Source organism: Semicossyphus pulcher, unplaced genomic scaffold, assembly GCF_022749685.1.
Source record: "Semicossyphus pulcher isolate SPU_LCO1_2020_fin unplaced genomic scaffold, fSemPul1.0.p SCAF_5, whole genome shotgun sequence".
NCBI classification, from domain to species: domain Eukaryota; kingdom Metazoa; phylum Chordata; class Actinopteri; order Labriformes; family Labridae; genus Semicossyphus; species Semicossyphus pulcher.
Genome location: NW_027211726.1, coordinates 17,929,663 through 17,951,616, shown reverse-complemented (window position 1 = coordinate 17,951,616; position 21,954 = coordinate 17,929,663). Strand labels below are relative to the sequence as shown.

The 21,954-nt window shown below is 40.4% G+C and overlaps 2 protein-coding genes across 2 annotated transcripts; one reads left to right on the top strand and one right to left on the bottom strand.

Moving 5' to 3' along the window:
- The first annotated feature begins 13,736 nt into the window (after positions 1 to 13,736).
- Positions 13,737 to 14,927, top strand: LOC138609407 (interleukin-6-like). The gene is made up of 5 exons (XM_069682056.1): positions 13,737 to 13,753; positions 13,837 to 14,027; positions 14,285 to 14,383; positions 14,475 to 14,621; positions 14,724 to 14,927. The coding sequence occupies exons 1-5, from the start codon at positions 13,738 to 13,740 to the stop codon at positions 14,925 to 14,927; spliced, it is 657 nt and encodes a 218-aa protein (XP_069538157.1). The 5' UTR covers position 13,737.
- A 1,246-nt stretch (positions 14,928 to 16,173) lies between these two features.
- On the bottom strand, positions 16,174 to 20,538 carry tomm7 (translocase of outer mitochondrial membrane 7 homolog (yeast)). The gene is made up of 3 exons (XM_069681857.1): positions 20,394 to 20,538; positions 17,631 to 17,679; positions 16,174 to 16,567 (listed from the first exon to the last, which is right to left on the bottom strand). Exons 1-3 carry the CDS (start codon positions 20,494 to 20,496, stop codon positions 16,552 to 16,554), a joined length of 168 nt encoding a protein of 55 aa, XP_069537958.1. The 5' UTR covers positions 20,497 to 20,538; the 3' UTR covers positions 16,174 to 16,551.
- Positions 20,539 to 21,954: the final 1,416 nt, after the last annotated feature.

The following is a 21,954-nucleotide window of genomic DNA, read 5'->3' as shown; positions in this document are numbered from 1 at the left end:
CAAATGCACCATTATGTAAAGAGTTTTAATTAAAGAACATTGTCAGCCTTTATATGCCTGCTCAGCCTGATACTGCATTTTAGGCAGTATCAGGTATCAGCGGGTATTGCAGTCAGTGCACCGACCGCCCAACCCCCAAACAATCAACTGGTTTCAGGTATATTATCATGTGTCTGACATGAGTACTGGGAAGATAGTGATTCTCTTCTTTCACTATTGTCTAGCAGAGGTTACTCATAAGCTTATTTTCAAATGTAAAATGCACTTAAAACCAGTTTGCTTATATGCGTTATTGTTAAAATTTAATATCCAAATATCAGCAGGGCTCAACATTACACAAGTGTCACAGAGTTACGTACGGTGGCTTACATGGACAAACTTGCTGCAACAGCCTGAAAGAGTTCTATTACGAGAATCTAGCTGCAAATAGATAAACAATACAAAGACAAAGACACATGTAAAAGGTTAAAAACAAACGCATCAGAAAAACACTGCATATCATCGCAATGGAAGTGCTCCGGTCATGTAGGGGGCGCTGTTTATACATTTGTTTCAGCATTTTGTCGCATGTTTTTTTTTTATTTACAGCACTTTTCGGTTGCACGTTTCTGATTTTGCATGTGCGCTTGAATTGTTTCTCGGTTTGCAGCCTGTTTCTCCTTGTTGGCCCATTCGAGTAGTTTTGCCCTTGTGGGCCACCGTAGTGCAGCATGTTTTCCTGTTGAATTAATACCAACCAATCTCTGAAAAACCATTATGGAACAACACTTTCTGCTGTCCTTGCGGTATAGGGAATATATAAGACTCTTCAATTAAAAGCCGAATTTCAATTTACTTCGTTTCTTGTTTGTTTGTTTTTTTGTAAGATTGGAGCTTTTTTAAAACCGTTTTGACTCAGTAACTTGATTGTAAGGTTACCACACATGAGGCACAAACTGAGGCAAGTTAGTGCCGCTCAAGCAAGTTAGCAGTCCAAGTAATGTATCCAGTATGTTTTAAAATTGCTGTAACATTTTTATAGACAATGAAACTGTTCTTATTTGAATCTGAGTCCAACAATAAAGGATTGCGCTACCCTGGTACTATAATAAGAAGCTATTCTTTAGAGAAACTGACTGAATGGTGGAAAAAGAACCCAGTCCTCATGGGAAGCTGTGAAAGTGCATTCAACTTGATTAAATATTTCAAGTGAATTTGATCTGAAAGAGAATTAATTTGAATTCAGTTGATCCGGGAGAATCTGCGGCTGATACTCGAGAGGACATAAATCTGAGCAGAGTTCAGCTCGAGTGCAGCGGGTTCAGTTGTGCAACTCAGATGTCGAGTCTGCTTTCCTGATAGGACTTGTAATCTGGGATAATAGGCCCCATTCGGGGACTCAGATTATACCAACACCATCGCTGTCAGAGGTAATGGCCCAGCGAGCTGTGGGCTACATTTCATCTATTAACATGTTGAACTCAAGTGTGATGGCGCTCAATCCAGATTCTTATGAAGGAAGGAACAGTGATCTGCTCTGTAAAACTCAACACAATCTTATGACCTAATTCACACTGTCTTCATTGCTATACACTCAGCTTGTCACCTTTCCTGTGGCAATACTGAGATTACACACGGACAAAGCCTTATAGTATTAGTGTTATCAAAATGTGCCAAGTATTACTCTCTCATCCTCTATTTGTTTCAGTGTGGTGTTCAACACAACAAAGCTGTTGTCACTGTTGTATTTTCATTCCTCGGTTGTCAGATTCAGATGGCTGCATGCCAGAAAACTTGATTAAGACTGAAAGTAGTTTCTTGGGTTTCAGGAACAAAATATTTAAAGTTAGAACAACAAAAAGTTGGCTTTTTAACACTCACTTACTGTACAGGACAAGGAGCCTTCGGAGAGGTTGCAGTTGTACAAGTGAAGAACACTGACAAGGTACAACAAGTGGCATTTATTTGACGTGTATTTTGATTTTATAGTTTGACTCATGTCCCATCTGTTAACATGGAGGAGGCGGGCTTTATGACCTATACTGCAGCCAGTCAGCAGGGGGCGATAGAGATGTTTCAGCTTCACTGCCATGTCATCCATCTTTTTATACAGTCTATGGTTCAGATCTGTATTATGCTGGAACAATGAAGACATAAGCATGCCAGGTTTTAGTCTACTTTGTCTGTGAATACAGCAGTTTGTGGTAACAGTGTAATGAGAGTGCAGTGATTAAAGAGAGGAGGGAGAAAACATCAATAGCTGTTAAACCACCTTTAAACCTCCTTCTAAGTATTTCTCTATAACAATAAATAGTCATAAGTTCGTAACAACCCTCAAAAGTACAGTTGATTTTCTTTATCTGAACTGTGTGGATGCTGTTGTGTTGTGTGGATGTGGTTTTCAGGGCCTTTAAGCATTGTAGTATTGAGATCATATATTGTTAAGTATTAGTTTCATTTATGATTAAACACAGTTAGGCTTACATTTAAGATGGAACACAACCATAACCTTTATATTAGAAGTCGGTGTAGCCTCAGGTTTTAAAAGTACCTTTAATATGCATTCTTTCTGATGACCAGCAGGGGGCGACTCTGTCAAGTCTTCTTCAAAGTAAGTTTTGTAAATTAAAGGAGCAGTTCACCCCTGGAAAAAGCCACTGTCAGTCAAAGCTGGTCTTCTCTGTAATCGATAGAAGCGATAATATTTGACATTGGTGGCATAGCTGTGGAGAAAGTTGTACAAACAGCTCGTGGTTTCACCCATTCTACATTCCTACAACACCCAGCGTGCATTGCGCCGCTCCCTCTGAAAGGAACGGCCCAAGAGACCTGACGATTTTGAACGAGACATGACATTGGAGGTGGGCGTCCTAGAGGGAGTGTAGTATAGCAAGCTCCCTGGCCCTGGTTTTCCAGGGCCCACTGGAGAAGCAGATAGCGTCCTCCAAAGGCACAGAGTGACATCGCATTTTTTTCCTACCGTAATGGCATTAGCTCCTCATAATAGCATGATAGAACTGAGGTTGAAAATCGACGAACTGGCTCTTTAAGGTCTCATTTAGAGTAAAATAGACGATAAAGCAGGGTATGCTGGGTACGGTTTTGCTACTTGCGTTGGAAACTTTGATACCATGGTGACCTCTTAACCTGGATATACAATTAGCAATGTCTATGTTTGTGATCCGCTCAGCTGCAGAAACGAAATCTGTTGTCCGGCCTTATTTGTGCCTTGATCTACCAAAGTGCTGAAGTAGAGCTAAACAGTATTAAATCCATCAGTGCTTTTTCCGATCATCATTCAGATTGCTGCCTTGTGGGATTTGGTGGACAGCCTGGAAGCGGAGAGACGGTCATCTGTGAGAAGGAGATACTTCTGCGAAAAATACTGCTGAAGATGAAGATTTTGCACACGCTGAAATAAACAAATTGGACATTTTATCATAATTCGTACAAAGTGGCACTCTGCGGTCGTGTAGTTGTGTCAAATTGGACAGCAATGAAGTAACCTTTGAAAACGACTTTCTATAGCTGTCCAGTGAATCTTAAAAGGCATTAAAATGTTTTTGTAATGTATTTAGATTTTCAGCATTCAGCAGCAGCCTGAAAGTGAAAGAGGAAATAAGGAAAACACACACACACACACACACACACACTGTTTGCTGAGTTGCTGAAGAAGCAAAAGAAGAAAAGGGGACTTTGGGCTTTCTTGTGGGATGATGAAATATGCGTCTCTGTGTTCCCCGGGGACCACCGAGACCAGCCGCCTGATGCGCACACATATATGCACACACAGCAAAATCAAACAAACCTCATAGTACAGCGTTTGAATGAATGAGCCCTACATAGCAGTGCACATAAAGAACTATACAGTACCATAGTGTTACATGATGATGCATGGGGACAAGAATGGATTGTAGGGGGAGGGGAAGGAGGAGATGGGGAAAGAGAGAGGGGCCGAAGCAGGGAGAGCTAGATAGTAAACCAATTACCATAGGACTGGAGAAAGCCTTTCATCCCAAAACTGTCACCACACACGCAAATACGCACGCTTCTATCTTTCCTCCTCTGCCTCCTGCATACAAATACAGTATCTGCACACACACATGGTCGGACATCTCTCTTTATCACTCACTCGCACACATATTCCGAGCTCTCTTCAAACAAATGCACTCTTGATTAAATATTGAGGAGCGCCTGTGGCAAAGTGAGCGGAGATACAATTCCTCCCGTCTCTTATGGAGCTCTCTGGCTTTGGAAGAAGGGGGAAGAAGTGGAAAAAAGGGCAAGGAGAGAAGAGAAGAAGAGGCCTGTGAAAAAGGCACAAAGGAAAGGAGGGGCCGAGGAAGAGAGAGAGGAGAGGAGATAGGGAAGGATGGGAGAAGGGGTGAGAAACCAGCTGGCTAGTGATGAGTTAGGGAAGGAGAAACTGACAGCAGACAAGACGACAGAGAAGAATGAGAGAGGAAAGAAAAGTGTGGGGAGGGCGGCCATATTAAAATGTACTTGAAACTACTGTATAACACAATATGACAGATAAGGTAATGTATTACAGAACAGAAGCAAGGCTCACACCATGAAAACACTGATACTGTCTCTGCTTTTTTTTTTAACTAAAATGCCCTACAAAGTATGATTGACAAAAACACTTTTAGCCATGCTAGCTAGCTGGTTGATCTAGCTAGCTGAAACATCTGAACTATCAGATGGGTTGAGATGAGATTTTGTATAAATATTCATAGTCCCCAGAGTAGACATTACCTTGGTGAACTCTTTGTCGCACCGCTCTGGCATCCCCAGACACACAAGGTAGCTCTTCTGCCACATGGTAGCATCTGTTATCTTCCTGCCTGTTAATGTTAAACAGTCTGTTTTGTAACGTTGCGCCTAAAAACTTAAACAGAATATACATGGTTATGGTTGGCTACAACATCATGACATACTTTTGGTTTCACACAGGACTCGAATCCCAGTTTCCCAGATGATAGTCCTGTCATTTATCGCCCCTAACAACCATACAGAGTTTCATTTTATTTTCGCTAGGTGGCTAATAACAGTTTCTCTGAGCGTCTTACACTGACAATGGGTTTACATTAGTTAGCCATCTGTGGTTGTATGAGACGCACAAAGCCGTGACAAAGTGCTGGTAACAGACGCCTTGGGAATGACAATGGGTTGCTTCATCCTCCCACCACTATGTGAGGAATTGTAATAACTGTGTTTGTCTTCCTTACTTTTCCACATAGCGCCATCATTAGGTTGAATTTTCAATTTGCCAGTACTTTGGGTGAAGACAAAATACATGCAAAACTAGCTGCCATTCCTTTAGCCTCAGCTAGTAGTTAGCATTGTGTGGTAATTCGCAAATGTTTGCATGCTAACTGTCTGAACAAAAATGGTAAATATTTAAAAGAAATTCTTGATAATAGTTTTGGCATTGTAAGCATGTTAGCACACTGACGTTAGCGTTTAGCTCAAAGCACCACAGGGCAGTAAGTACAGCCTAACAAAGCTGCTAGCATGACTATAGTAGTTTGACCTTTCAAACACTGATATTAGACATTAAGGTTATTAAAGTCAATTATATAAACCTGCACTAAGAGAACACATGAGATGAGACTCAAAAGATTTCCTTCCAACATATGGTATAAAACGTTTGATGGACTTCATGGCGATGCTAATCTTTTCCTGCTGAGACAATTAAAAAGCCATTAGATGATAAATAAGTGTGTGAGCAAAGCACATAACTGTCCTTTCTTTACTGTTGCATTACCAAGTCATTCCTTCAGAGAGAACTGAAAAACCTCTCATCATAGAAGCTGCGTGACTGCCATCTAGTCTTGACCAAGGAGAACTGCAGACAGAAGAGAAAGTCAGTGTCAGAGCGTTATTCCAACCCCCTGAGTCGCCACTTTGTCTGTGAAAACCTGGAAACCGTCAACTAATTTCAAAGGCATGTGATCAGGCATTGCTCAATACAAGATCAGACAGTGGGTGCATGAAAGAACACCTGGGATCAGGTACTTCAGTCTTTTATCTAAAAAAGTATCTCTGAACATAAAAAAAAACCCTGTGGGAAGCTTTTGTGAAACAATTGTGATTCAATCCTCTAGCTCTACTTTCAACCACAGATGGGTATCAGCAAGTGCCTGTGCACTACACTTAAATATTTTTTATTTCACATCTGATCTTCATTTTTTATGTGCAGATCTTATTTAAATAACAGTATGCATCCATAAGTATTCACTCTTTTGACTTATAGAGTCATCATCGATCCAACTCGTTTGAACGGCTCTTTGGTGCGAACGACGGGAACCGAGTCGTAGGTGAGAGCCCTTCACTCCCCTTTATGCCGAATGACCACAGGGAGCGTTTTTCAACTGGAACTCGGCTATACTCGGTCACGTGCAGCGGAATCATGTCACCACAACATAGTGCCGACTGTGAGCAACATTATAAACCTCCACCAAGTTTGTGTTTTTTTGTTGTTGACACCTCTGTAGTCAGTACAGAGCTGTATCATACATTTTGACGAATCAATGACGTTGATTAATTGTTCCTACATTATTCTGCTGTTTTTATTATTCTGCCATTCTCTTGAACAGCTCCCGCAAAGGAACGGAGCCACAAGATCCGGCTACCTTCAAAGAGACGTTATTCCAACACTATCGGCTGGACCCTCAGTTGTCTCAAGGCTGCACTTCAATTATATAACTTCTGATTTGGACAAGTCTAATGACGCAGACCCCGATGCGACACAAAGTCCCTGGCTGCATGTTTTTTGTAATTAAATATTTGCAAATGTGTTGGGGAATTTGCACTGCTGAAGAACAGTGTTGACTAATTTGGGTACTGCATTATTGGGCCCTGTCTATATAAACAAAATTAACTACGTGTGTAGTGCAGCACCGTGTTAAAATCTCGGCTTAATCATTTCAGTTTATATTGTGTCCAAATGATGTATATTCCTATTAAAGATGTGTTTAGAAACATTAGCACAAACTAGCACACATGAAGTATTATTCCAGTATAGGAGTTCTGGTTGAATTTGACTCAATGGAATTAGGTTTGAAAGAGACACTGGTATTACGACCATTACTGGCTAATACTGCAAATCACTGAGCGAGGCTGCTTTATGGTAATATCGGGAACTTAAGGACGAACATTCCCATCTGGTTATTTCTAATTATGGTTTCACAACTCAGCTCAACTTTATTGTATCAGGATGAATATTACAATAAAAACTATGATGGAAGATTTTATCCTACCAACCAATTTATTAAAAGAGATTAAATGAACTGTGTGTGTTAGCTTAGCATTGCATGTTTTTTTGGTAAATAAAAGGACACACTTTGCTATGTGATATAAATGTCAGTGCATTTAGTAGAAGACATACAGAGCATGTATTGGTATTAAATTGGATATTAGAAAATACAATGTATGTTTAATGATAAAGTAACTATGTTTGAAAATCCCCATCTACCGTGATGATACTGGTTAAACCATTTTTGCATGATGAAAATACTACAGCTAACATACCGCAAAACGACGTTTCTATGAATTTCAGTTTCATGGATAATGAAACAAAAAAAAAAAGGATCTGATTATTTGTCTTAAATAGACCAGAGGCTATTAGAGGAAGACCAGGTGGGGAGCTACATGTGAAGATCTGTGATGACTTCTCGTATATACGCATGTGCAGGAAGATGAACCCTGGGGGAAGATTGGAAAGTGCAACAAACTGATTTTTCTCTTTCTTCGAATTTCAAAAGAAATTTGAGAGGAAGAACGAAACTGTCAAGCAAGCGGAAGCCGGGAGGAAATCCTGCTGATGTGTGACTTGTGCAAATATGCAGACTAATGTTTCCAAGAATGTAGTTAGCAGAAATATTGTTATATATTAGCCTATATCGCTTACAGTAGAGTAGATGATGGTGTAGTTCCTACAAAGATCTGAATACTGTATGTTTTTTTGTTCATTCATTTCTTAGCTGCAGACTCTGTTCTCAAGGAACAGAGGTGGCATGGGCCCCATTTGATTTCTGAGTGGCCCCCCCATTGAGCTACCCCATATTCCTTAACACTGATTGATCTGCCCAGTCAGAGGCGGGACTTAATTTTAGACTTAAGCTATTGTGCTTTGTTGCAACAGGTTGCTAGCGGAGGTAGCCAAATGTGCGTCTTGGCCAGAGTCAAAGAATGTCTGTGATACACGTTGGCTACCGCTTCTAAACTCTTCTTGGGTGAGCAACCTACTGCCCGTCTCCAAAGTAGCCCACTACCAAGCCCCTCCCCTCGTCATGTTCGGGCCTTTTAACTGGTCTGCTCCAATTCAGTGTATCTGTCACCACTTAACTCTTTGGCTCCAGATTTGAATTTGAAAAATAAAATATAATACTGGGATCCATCCACTGATTGAGAGAGAGAGGAAGACAGGATAAAGTCTGCTACCGTCAGGAGTCCCATGGTTATTTAAACGGCTTGGGGAGTGCATTGAAGAAGGCATATATGTCAAAAGTGGGGAACAAGGCAACAAATATTTCTTTGCAAACACTGAAACATAACATGAATCCCCTAATTTTGGTGAAATCTATGACTATATAGTATGTGTTTGTTTGTTATGTACGGATTGTTTAAGTTAAGTCTACAACTATGGAAAGAATTCATTTAATTGATGATGAACGCATAAAGCAGAAAACAATCAATTAGTTAATTTGTTCATAAAAATTCACCCCCACACCCACCTCTTCGTACTTGTGCCTCACATTTTGTTAACGAACCCTACGCTGTGGGTATCAGGGTTTTGAAACAATATAAATACTTCTCTAACCTCTCAGCTACCCACCGTCCAAGTTGCCCACCTAAAATTTGGACCAGCCCACCCTCACATGACGGGCTACAGCCGGCCCTGGTTGTTCGTAGTTTTTGTGGCATTTTGATTTCAATGTAAATTTTCTTTTGTTGGTACTTTATACTGTGACACATAAATGTAACAACAGTATGAGACCTTAATGTAAGTATTTTCATGGAGACAGTTATTGTGAATAAATGCTATTTAGACGTGTGTGCAGACACGTCTTCATGCCCCCCCCCCCCCCCGCATATGTCGGTGCTCCAGGGCCCCCCAGTCAAAAAAGTCAGGACCCACCCCTGAGGATGTTGAACGTTATTACATTAGTCGTGTATGATCTTGTGCTTATTGTTTCATTGTCTGATACTTTGTATTTTATAATGTTCTGTATTGTTGAGTTTGTTTTGTACTGTCTTGTGTGTATTTGTTGTGGACTTTTATGTATTTAAAGGCTCATCCAGGGACGGGGGGGGGGTTGCAAATTAGCTCCGACGGTACCACAGCTCCACTGCACGCTACCAATTGGCCTACACTTGCGTCTGCCAAGCCTTGCTGGTCACTTATTAGTGTGAATTGAGGAGTCATTTCAAACCTCCCACAAGGTTTATTTACAAAATAGTATCTCGTTGGGATCCCAGCATGCTATGAGCAGTGAATCAGCCACTTGCAATAGAATGAGCAGCGTCACCATAAATGTTGTAGTGTGAGCCATCAGTTTGTATGCTTCTTACTTGTCCCTGTGGGGTTTGTCATGTTATAAACGTTGTGTACCAAATGTCAGTACCATAGAAAGGCTCCGATCAGCAGTCAGATGTGATCTCAGGACCTTCTTGTTGTGTTTTGACAGAGCTTACCACTGACCCAACAAGCTGCCTTTTTGTATCTTAAGGCAATGTGGAATTCATTGTTTTGGAAGGCGTTTATATTTTAATGTCTTTCAACACTTTAAGGAGATGTCATCCATGTCGGTTGGATCTTAATGGTGGATTACACTTTGTGCACTGCTGCCATGATTTGTTGTATTTCGCTTGAATCATTATTTTATAGAAAAAGTGGATGTTTAAAAGGTTAGAACAGAATACTTACTGTACTTGAGAGCTCCAGTCTTTGAGAAAAAACGTTAAATAAAATTTGCTAAGCTGCTTAGTGTAAAGCAACTTTTTTAAAATGCAAAGTACAAAAACAGAGAAGTTTAGCACAATGGAGCATCCCAAACAAATTATACAAAAATAAGTGTTAAATGAGTATGAAAGAAAGGATAAATGTTGTATTCTAAAGCTGAATGACGTCAGAAGTAGATTTGTCCGTGGCTGATGTGTGTGCGCTGTGGCACTGTGGTGAAAACTATTAATTTAGACACACACAAAAAAGCAGAAATGAGAGTCAGAGATATTTCCATCACAGACTTTCTTCCAAAACAAGTTGATTGAGCACAATAATCAAAAATCAAACCCTGAAAGCGCTTCAGTGAAAGTACGGTTCAGATATGGAATAGGTATGTTTGTAAAACGTGGAGAGGAAAGCCCTACAGCGCGGAGAGGAAAGGTCCAGGATGGACAACTTCAGTCTCAAATTATCCCCTGAAAGTACGAGAACACTCCACGGGAAACAAAGTGGACACAACCCCGTTCTTACAACATCCTCCGTTTAGTAGACACTGCATCAAATGCGGTGCAGGTTACTGCTTTTTTTTCCAGACACAACAGTTCTCCGGCTTCCCCATGAGTAATCTGAATAAACAGGGACAATCTCATATTGAAAATAGCAGCAGGGGGAATTATACAGCATTGAACATTTTGATTACAAAGTAGTTTGCGTAGCCTGTGGAGTAAAGCACTAATGGTCACATATTTAACCATGTAGTTAGTATTGGAAGGAGAATTTGAAGAAAAAGTTGTTAAATCACAACTGTACGATGGTGGAGGAAGATAACTTTTCTTTTACTTTTTCATTAAAAGAAAATTTGGTGCCTGGAGCTCAAAATTAAGTATTTAACCAAGGCCATCACTTTGACCCGCCCCTGTTTACCTGTGTTATCTCAGCATGTAGATCATGTCTGGAAGGGGAGGAAATTTAGATGCCATTCTGCAGCTAGCAGGGGTCACATGCAGGGGTCAGTGCCTAGCAATTAGTGGCCACCAGGATTTCAATTTTGGGTGGTCCCGTCACAAACAGGAATTACACGAATGACTGATGTGCTGTGGAAGGAGACACTTAAGCTTGTTGTTTAGCCTCAACCCACGGTTATAGCCGTTACTAATTAGTTTATATTATCTTTTTTTTTCCCTTTTAGCTGCAGATGGTGTAGATCAATCTGTGCATTCAGTTACATTATCCAATGTTGTGGAATACTGCTTGTCCGGTTATGTTGCTGGATAATATTGTGTTGATAACAGAGAGGGATCAACGCTGGGCGAGCAATATTGACTTTCAAGGCGAAGTCAAATAAACTGGTATGGAAGCTATTTTTAGCTCAACCTCCCAAGTTTTTGTCGTCTTTATAGGACATGTACTGATGAAATGTGATGTATGGGTGAAAGTGGAGGCCTTGTCCTTCACTTGTTACCTCCTCTAAGCGCAGATATACTGCATGTGTCACTAGAAACTGAATTTGAATGGTTCCACTTGAATAAACTTGAATGTAAAGTTCTCACATTGAATTCAGTTTCTCTGAAAATTAAAATTCAGCTCTCACGATTGTGTTTGAACCGCACATTCCGCTCGGTCTAGACCAGCTGCAGGAAATTCAGTTCTCACAATTCAAATTCAGTACTTGAAATACAATTTCAGTTTACTGAGACACACATCTGGTTGATGAGGAAGAGCAATCAAGTGCAGATTCACAGCACTATATCAAACAATTCAGTTCTAAATCTGTATTTTTTGGCCTTGCTGATCAGTTGGTTGGTCCACCAGAAGATCCAGACTTAAAAAACTACTAAATACATGGCTATTCAAGAGGAATAGCTATCTATTCCTCTTGAATAGCTAAAGTTGTATTCACACAAGAATATCAGTGGGATTAGACTCCTGCCCTGTGGTGTCCCAACATTAACTTTTTGAAAGACGTAAAGATCTATCAAAGAAAATTATAACATTATAACTCTGGGACAACAAATCTAATAGTGAAATAAACTGAGATTGTGTTAACTGCTTAGTGGAAATAAAATTATTCTAAAACAGATCAGTAACCATTGATCTGATCAATAGCCATTGATCTTTTGTCACAGCTGTTTGAAATGCAACAGTCACAATGTAAAAATGCAAACTTTTAATATGAAAAAGGATAACAAGAAGACTTAAAATGTTAATTATTAGTGTGTAAACTCAACAGCGCAAACAAACCGAGCTTTCTTTTTGCTTCATAAGCTAGTGCTGTAATTACACACACAATAGCTCCTTAGGGGCAAGGGGTCAGCCAGGTGTGGGTGAGATACATGCAATACAGGAAGTTAACTGTCCTTTTAGGAATTTAATGCTTAAAAGTCTTATGTGATTCACAGGTTAGCAAATGTTTCCATTTTGCTTTAGCTTATCACCTACACTCACATGTACATGTAGATATCATGTATCTAAAGGTTCCTCTTTTCTTGGTAACTCAGATGCCAAGATATGACCAAGGTTTAACATGTATTTGCTTTTTGACTTACACTGATAGAGTGGGAAACACATATTTGTACTACTTCAAGAGTACTGCTATATCGCCGACATGAATATTCACATTGTGGAAATGTAAATTATAAGTAATTTTAACTTTGAGGAAGACGTCTTTGAACCAGAAGCTCCTTCAGAGCCGCAGGAAACTTTCAAAAAGCTAAGCAGTAAAATGACCAGATTATGTAAAATATGTAGTTACCCTAAAAATAAGGTCAGGAATGCACTAGTGGATGATGGGGACACCACCCGCTGGTGTTTGTGTGGGAAATAAGTTACTTTAACAAAGAAATTAAAACGTTTATTTTTAGGTAGGATGTGGAATATATAATCAGTTAGTGGATGGTTAAAAGTAAATAGCCATAAATACCGGCAGTTATAAAGAAATATGCATATTAGTTTTATTTTCTTGAATGTAATTACGCTGATTATTATCGAAAGAAATCTGGTTTTAAATCCTGAAGCAGTGTGGGAAATAATAAAATGGTCATATTATTGGACTCTTTAAAACTTTTTGTACGGTAAATTCCCCCATAAATAATCTAAGTGTGGAAACATATTCCTGAGATACATCACCAGAGTAATAGCAGATTAAGATTTGATGATGCACTGTGAGAGTTATTGATCATCACTGTTGGTATTGTGAGGGGAAAAACATGTTACATCACACAAGGAAAGTGTTGCTAATTTTGGGGAAGAAAGTTTTAAGTAACTACTGTAGAAAGTTGAGAAAGATGAACACTAATCTTATAATAAAATGTTATTAAAATGATTACTATTATTAAAAGGATTTTAGGGAACTTTATAATCACATTCAAACCAGCGACAAAATTGTTAAAGCCGCTTGTGCATTAAATATTCGCTCTCACTGACTAATTTCAAAGACCGACACTTCACACAACCTTATCACAATCACCATCAATAACCGACAGATGCAAGTACTGATCTTTTTCGTTACATCTTTTTTAATTCCTATATGAGTGTAGAATAACCCGCGCCAGAGGGTAAACACGCCAACTAATGTGAGTATTTTAATATTCCTCATTTCTTCCTCCCACCCCCTTACGCCTGAAGGCGTCGGATGCTCAACGCAAATATTTAATTCCGGTCCTGGTTTCAGTGAGGTATTGGGAAATTCCTTCCGGCTAAGAATATATAAAGACGTCCCATTGCAAAGAGAGGGCAACTCCTTCCTGCCCTGACGGACAGCCCTCAGCATCAGTGGAGACTTGACAAGTGCTTCCCCACCGAGCAACATGCCCTCAACTCTCAGTAAGTTATTTGCAGCCCGTGGTGGAAGTTTCCTTCCCCTTTTCATTCATTCAGTCATTCATGCTTTTTTCTTCTCCACACAGACGTGCTCTCTGCAGTGACGCTGGCCGCTTTGCTGCTGCAGGTCGTTCATGGCGCTCCAGTTGAAGTCGATGCCACCGACAGCCCGGCAGGTGACCCCTCAGGTGAGGAGGGGGAGGACACCTCTGACCTTCTAAGCGCCTCAAATGTCTGGGATATGATCATTGGTGTGACTGACAATAACAAGAGAGAGGTAAGACTCATCTCTTAGGACATCCATGGAACTACTGAATCATTATTGTATACAATGTATGTATGTATATTGTTACTCTACAACTGCTTAGTGAGGACTTTAACTACAGCTGTAATGCTTTAACTTCCCTGCAGATTCAACAGGGTAATTCTGAGTCATTTCTAAAGTTAAATTTGGCCGACTGGCGTCTCTTTTTTTTGTAGAACTGCACTCCTGACCTCCATCATCTTACCCTCTTTTCATTTCCCCTCTTGTAGTTTGAAGCCGAATTTAAAAATCAGGTGAAGTATCATGTTCTGGAGGACTACAAAATCTCCTCACTCCCAGAAAGCTGCCCTTACTCCAACCTAAGCAAGGTAAGTCTCCTCCTCCTTCATGATAACAGAAAGTGATGGATGATCTGGTTTCATTTGAGGCAGTGACAGTGATTTTCTGTCCTCTCAACAGGAGGCTTGTCTCCACAGGTTGGTCCAGGGTCTCTTTAAATACAAAGTTCTTCTCAAGCTGGTGGAGAAGGAATATCCGAGCAACTCCAAAAACATCACCGATGCCAGATACAACTGCGACATTCTGGTCAGCCTCATCAAAGAAAAAGTGAGATATACACTGCTGTAATTATAAGCTTCTCCTGAGTGTTGTATTTAATCTGCAAACTGTAGCTGGGAAATTAACACTTTGTTGATTTATTCCCCACAGATGAAGTACCCTGAACGCGTCACTGAGCTGACCAGCAGCCAGGAGGAGCAGCTCCTGAAGGAGCTCGACGGCCCCAACACTTTCCAAAGGAGGATGACCGCACGCAGCATCCTGCTCCAGCTCCGCAACTTCCTCACCGAAGGCAAAAGAGCGATCAGAAGAAGGGAAATGACCAGAGGAAGTATAATCAAATTCCACGTTTAAAAAAGAAAGAATTAGGAATCAGTTATGATGGAATACCTCAGGGAAATTGGGACCTTTTTCCATCATCTTTTAAGGGATAAAAGTGCACTTACTGCAGGTTCTGTATGTTTTAAAGGCTTCGGGGCTTCAATCTGCCACTGTTGCACAACTTATTTAATCTATTTATGGTGAAAGTGTTATTTATTTGACAGAGGAACATCTCTTATTGTGGGGTTTCCGCACTAAAAATGCTTGAATTTGAGTGTTGACGAGTTTCTGAATATTATTTCTGATGTTATTTGAGCAGCAATTTTGGGACCGTTTTACTTGTGTTATCTATTTTTGTGTAACAGTGATTTTACACTGAAAGTACAGTTAACTGTTATTTATTTGCATTTATCATTATTAAAGTGAATTTCCTGTTTATTTAATTTTGAAGCAAGGAGCTGTTTGGAATAATCTGTGCACATGCAGAAGTGAATAATAAATCATTCATATGGAAAAAAGACAAGCGTCTCATATCATTGCCCGGATGCAACTCATTTTGCAACTGTGCATTTCTGCAAACTCGACTGTTACAGATTTTGATCAAAGTGCTTAGGTTTGCATTTTCAGTAAGGCTGGAATATATGACGGTGAAACTGAAATCTTGCCTGAATCATATTTCTGAACTTTCAGAACTTTTTTCAAACTTTAAAACATGGATCTTACAAATCGATGAAACATACGATTATATGCAAAGTTTCCTCTGTTTTTAACAGAAACTTTTAACTGCAAGACTTAAAAGGAGCAGTTCGCCCCTGGCAAGCCACTGTCAGTCAAAGCTGGTGTTCTCTGTAATCGATAGAAGCAATAATATTTGAAATTGGTGCCATAGCTGTGGAGAAAGTTGTACAAACAGCTCGTGGTTTTGCCCATTCTACATTCCTACGACTCCCAGTGTGCATTGTGCCCCTCCCTCTGAACGAGACATGACATCAGAGGCGGGCGTCCTAGATTAATGAAGTGTAGTTTAGCGAGCTCCCTGGCCTTCACCAGATGACGCGTTTTACGTAGTCTGACGGAGGTTTTCCAGGGTCCATCGGAGAAGCGGATAGCGTCCTCCAAAGGCACAGAGCCAAATGGCATTTGTATCTACCATAATGGCATTAGCTCCCCATGATAGCATGATAGGACTGAGGTTGAAAATCAGCGAACTGGCCCTTTAAGTGGTTGTTTTACAATTAAGCATCAACATGACTTTTGCTAGTAGAGACAAGAGTGACATTTTGTTGTGGATTTATTTTCAGATTTTTAAATTACAAACTAAAAAGACGAAAAACATGGAATGAACGGTGTATCCAAACGTCGCCGTCACACATTCACAAAAATAATGCAGACGGACACTCCGGTCAAGACTTAATATTTGAAGGGACAAAGTCTTGATTTCGGCTCATAAATCCAAATATCTTCTGTCCACGTAGCTCACGCTCCCCACATGTGTATTGTTGAGGTGGCTGTAAACTTGATGGCCGGTGATAACATTCGATAGCATGATTTATGGAGAGAAAGCCCAAAAAAATAATGTCCATTTCCTGGATTTCCAATCACCTGTGGGTCACATGGTCTCGATGACAGGAGGGGATGTGCTGTGTGGAGACGCTCCTCAGCCCCATAGTAAACTAGAGAGAAGAAAAATAAAGGTTAATCTAGACGCCCCAAATCCACAGCTCACTCACAGAGCTCAAGTTCTGGCGTTTCATTACTGAAAAGGTTCTTTTAAACTGGAACATGTAGTTAAACCTGTCACATTACATCTTCAGGTATTAACCCTATTATATACATTAAACCTATGCATCTCCATTTTCACTTCCAACTACAAGTTGCTAACATCTTGACAGGTCGATGCACATGATACAAATCAAACCTGCAGAAAAGAAAATGTCTTTATTACAGCAATATCCTGATCATCTGAGAAACAGGTGGCTGGCTAGTGAGGAGAGCAGGGTGATGACTGGTTTCTATGATATCCTATCTTGTCTTAAATCTTATCTTACATCTTGGGGTGGCTGTGGCTAAGTGGTAAAGTTGGTTGTCTCTCAACCGGAAGGTTGGGGCCATGATCTCTGACTGCTACAGTCACATGTCGAGTGACATTGAACTCAAAATTGCTCCCGGTGGCATAGCCATCGGGTATGAATGGGCATAGATACTGATTGGAGTTCGGCACTTAGGCCTTGCCATCAGTGTGTGAATGTGTGTGTGAATGGGCGAATGTGACATGTAGGGTAAGCTTTATATTTTTTGGCCAATAGGATTGGAGACTTTGGGTGAAGGGAGGTTTGTGAATGTCTGAAAGTGTCAATTTTTCTGTATGAAAACTAAAGAAATCGTACATTCAAAGAATGATTAACATGTGGATAAGATGCCACATGTGCAGCTTTATAATTTTCAATTCCAAATGTAGGCAAATTAGGATCACAATTTGATTGACATCAAAATGTCAAATATCACAATCAAGTTTTCAATTTTTTCACAACCTTTTAATAAACGCCACAAAAAGCTGTGAACTTGAGATATTAATTTGCTGCCACTGTCTATCTGACAGTTAGCCCAACTATTCCTACACCACAGGAAATACGTCTTCGTAGTGCAGAGGTGTGAAAACTCCTCTTTGCGTCGACTTTCACACCATTCTCCGCTTGCTGCGTCGTCTGAACTGAACAGAACTGAATTCGTTCTCACCTCAGGACGGTGGGTTCAGGCATCCCTGGATCTGCTCCTCGTTTGAAACCTAGAAAACAAAACCATAAAAAAAAGATTTAATGATATTGGTTTGCATTTCTGAAAAGTGCCCAGAAAAGTGAGACACAACAAAAACAGAATCAAGTCCATTCAAAAGAACTGTACTACAGCACGCTGCAAGCATAGTACATTAAATATACACATGCAAGTTATTTGCTATTAAATTTGTAAAATGACTTGAGCACTTAAGACAATCACCTATCTCCCTTGCCCCTTGCTGACCTCGCAAGTGTTTCAGTGTGTCAGCAGCAACATTTCATTCGAAATCTTCACATCAGAAATGTTTTTGGTGGAATAGAGTGACTGGCCCTTGACATCGGAAATGTAGTGAACAGCACATCTGAGTCACATCCGTCACCTCACTCGCACGCACCCACACAGAAAAGCCAAATTTCCCAAGATTCTTTCTACATTTAATCAATGGTCAGAACGGGGTTAACCATGAGGCAACAGATTCTTCAGAAAGGACAAGAGAGATTCCTAGAAGACTTAATGGCATCATCCAGCTCATCCAGCTCATCCAGCTCAACCGATTATTTTAAAGTCCTCTGGTATTTGAGGATCAATTGTTTGGAGCATAAAATGAAGACCCTCATATTTCTGACCAACAGTAAAGAAACATTTTTTATTAAAATATTTTAAATTTTTATCAACTTTTAACATAAATTAACAATCATTAAATGGAATTGATTTGTTTCAATACCATCAAATCATGGCAGCCTGCCTGACACATGCAGCATGATTCATATTGCGGTAATCTCAGATCCCATCGGCTATAATCTGACGACGATATAGCCTCTGGGCACAACGGTGAACATGCCGGTGCATGTAGCCGGCGGATAGAGATAACTACTTCCTTTTATGGTGCTGCATTGTTTACAGAAAAAGGAACTGTTTTTCTGGTAATTTACTTTCATTAATGGGTCTTAAATTTGCCAAAATTTCCACATCATGATGCAGATTTGTAAAAAGTAAAAATGAAACTTTGTCAGGTCGGTCCTCAAAAGGAGAAGAAAATGCTTGTTTGCTGAACTGAGGTTGGATCGATCTGATGCATTCGAGGAAGTTGTTAAATCTGAACGCTGAACGGCTTTTGAGATACAGCGTCAAGCGAATTTATCTCAAGTTGAATTTTAGATCTAGAAAAGATTGTTAGCTGTTAGCATGGAGATGTCTGTTTATAGAGATTAATAAGATAAATCATCATCATATGACCGCCGATGGGAGCCGGGATTTCATTACGGCGGACTTGCTTTCACTCTCCACACGGACTGTTTTTCCTGCATACACCGCAACCTGCTGATACACGATTGGTCAATATTATTCGGATTATAAGCGTACTACAAACAAAAACTAGGGATAGACCGATTATCGGCCGGGCCGATTATCAGCGCCCATATACGGCATTTTGATGCATATCGGCATCGGCCTTCTTCTTTTTTTTTTTTTTTTAATCCGACGGCCGATAAGAGTTCATTTCTTTGCAAATTTTATTTAACTTTGTTTTATTTACTTTATAAAACTTCAGGAAGTTATTTATTTAAATTTTCCGTTAACTTTATAAGAGATGCTGCTGACCCTGGGAACTCCCTGCGCTTTTTGTTAGTTTGTTTAATAAACATATGCTTAAAGGCATTTAAACAAAGTTAAGTGTTGGAGTTTGTATTATTCAAAGTTTTGACGCCAATATTTTCACTTTTACTGCAAATGAATATCGGCTCCAAATATCGGTTATCGGCCTCCTTGACTACTAATAATAGATATCGGTATCAGCCCTGAAAAAACCATATCAGTCTATCTCTTACAGAAACCAGAACACTTGCCATCCCGGAAATCCACAACCCTGCCTGTAAATAGAGATTAATATCGTGGTAACCCAAGAGCAACAAAAAGCCAACACATGCAACTTAAGAAAACCCTGCCCTAAAGAAGTGAATGTCTTTCAAAAGAGATACTGTATGTGTGTAAAAAAAAAAAAAAAAAAGGAAGCAGAGTAAAGAGAGTAAAAGTGACAGGGAGAAAGTATGACATCATCATTGGTCTTTCCAAAATGAGAAGATTCTCTCCCAGAGGGCAACTCCACCGGCTGTGAGGTCACACATGCAAACTTAACTTCCCCATGTTAGCTCCAAATCACAACCACATATTTAGACATGTCCATGACATGCCCAGACATTTTGCCCTACATTACATATGCACAGACAAGTCTACGACTTAGTTATAAACCACCTACCATGCACTTATTGCTGCTATATATACTTCAAACAGAGAGTCGACAGGAAGTGACCTCAATATATCATTGATTCGACATCTCACCCTTAAATTATACTTTCATCACTTAATACAATACATGCACTACATTATTTCTCCTGCATATTCTCCGCCATTTGAAGTATCTGCTAAACTGCTACACTTGACTGCTACTTAGCCCATTCAGTTTATGCTAATTTAGCAACATTTGAACCGTAAAACTTATATTATTAAAGTCATGCTGTTTCTACAAATGTCAAAAGTTGTTTCTAATAAGGGTCAACATATAAGGTTTTAAGTTATAGCGACATTACGCCCATCCGCGATGAAACAAAATAATAACATTAGCTCATAGTTGAAGGCTAATAGTAGTGGAGAGCTGACTGGCTAACGTTAGCTAAGCATGTGTCCCCAGCCCGCTGTATTTCCCTCTGTTCCTGTTCAGATACTGACCGAGGTACAGCACAGTTGGGATAAAACCCCATCGGATGACAAATTGGCCGCACTGGAACAACTGCTGCAGCCGCTGTTTGGTTTCTTTGCTCAGTTTAGCCATGTTTTATCCCGAACAGCGAGGATGTTGCTGCTACTGCTGCCAAGGACAAGATAAGAGGAAGTGACGTAGCGAACCCGGCAGCAAACTGACGTTGTCCTTCTGTTACAGGTCGCCATCTTGTGGACAGACGTGTAACTACGCGTGTGATTTTTCTTTCATTTAAAGCACATTTAAAGTGTAACTGCACCCACAGGTGTGACCAAAACTCAACCCACTGCTCAATTTGGAAAAATGTTCAAAGTGGGCAAGTCACAAGGCACATATGCCACAGAGGGCTCTTTTGAGGTGGAAGACTTCTCCCCTCCAGAATCCCCTGAAGAGCACTTCAGTGTGTTGGAGGACCGTGGTGGTTGCGAGCCCTATCAGGTCGAGCCGGGGCTCCAGCCCCACTAATGCCTGATGCTGGAGCTTTTGGAGCCGAGGCAATGCAAGGGAAAGAGAGAATGGGCGCAGTGTCTGAGTGGTAACGTAATGTTAGCTAGAGGGCTTATGTACAATGTGCTAGCAAAAATAGTGTAAACTCTAGTGCAGGGGTTCCCAAACCCCGGTCCGCGGACCGGTACCGGGCCGTAGGTCGTTTAGTACCGGGCCGCGAAAGCCAATAGGTGTCTGAGAACCGTCGCATGGGTTGTATGAAGTGTGCAAACGCACAGGGCCTCGTGCCTCTAAAGACACTTCAAAAGTAGCCCAATTCAGCTGGAATGATCATGATGCCCCTCTAAAGCTCTATGTTTATCAGTGAAATATATGAACTGCACAGCACATGGGCATATGACGAAATTTATACTTTAACTGTGCACAGAAATATGGACGTATCGCAACGTTATTGATTCAGGTATGAGCATCAAAACACAAACAGGTCTGCGTTATATCTGCTCCTCTCCTAACATCATCTCAATCACAGCGTGTGAAGACGTATTTTATGCTTTATAAAGGGTTTTCACGGAAATACAGGACCGATCCGTATTCAGTCAGGAGCAGAGCCTGAGAAACACACAGAAATACACTAAAGGTTGGGAACCCCTGCTCGAGTGAATGATGTGTCTCGATCAGGATGTATTTGAAAATTAGCACTGTTTCACAGACTCCCTCTCAAAGACAGGGGCCAGGGGGATGTACCGCCCACCTGTGATTGGCAGGCATTGACATTCTTTTTTAAAAATAAATTTAATTTTGTAGCTTTGTCCCAAATGGTCGCCTCTACGTCACCGTCAGCTGGCAAGGTTCAGGGCTGATTTAAAACAGTAGATGGCATGTTTGAGCCATTTCCAACCCATGAAATGCAGATTTTTATAATGTGGTAAGAATTGTCTTAATACCAGCATTGATGCGTTTCAGTACAGCAATATAATTTAGATTACAGCTCAAAAAACATGTTTAATTGTGCAGTTACTCTTTAAAGAGGTAGTACTCAACTTTAATTGACATTTTCTACTTATCAGGATGAGGACCAATCAG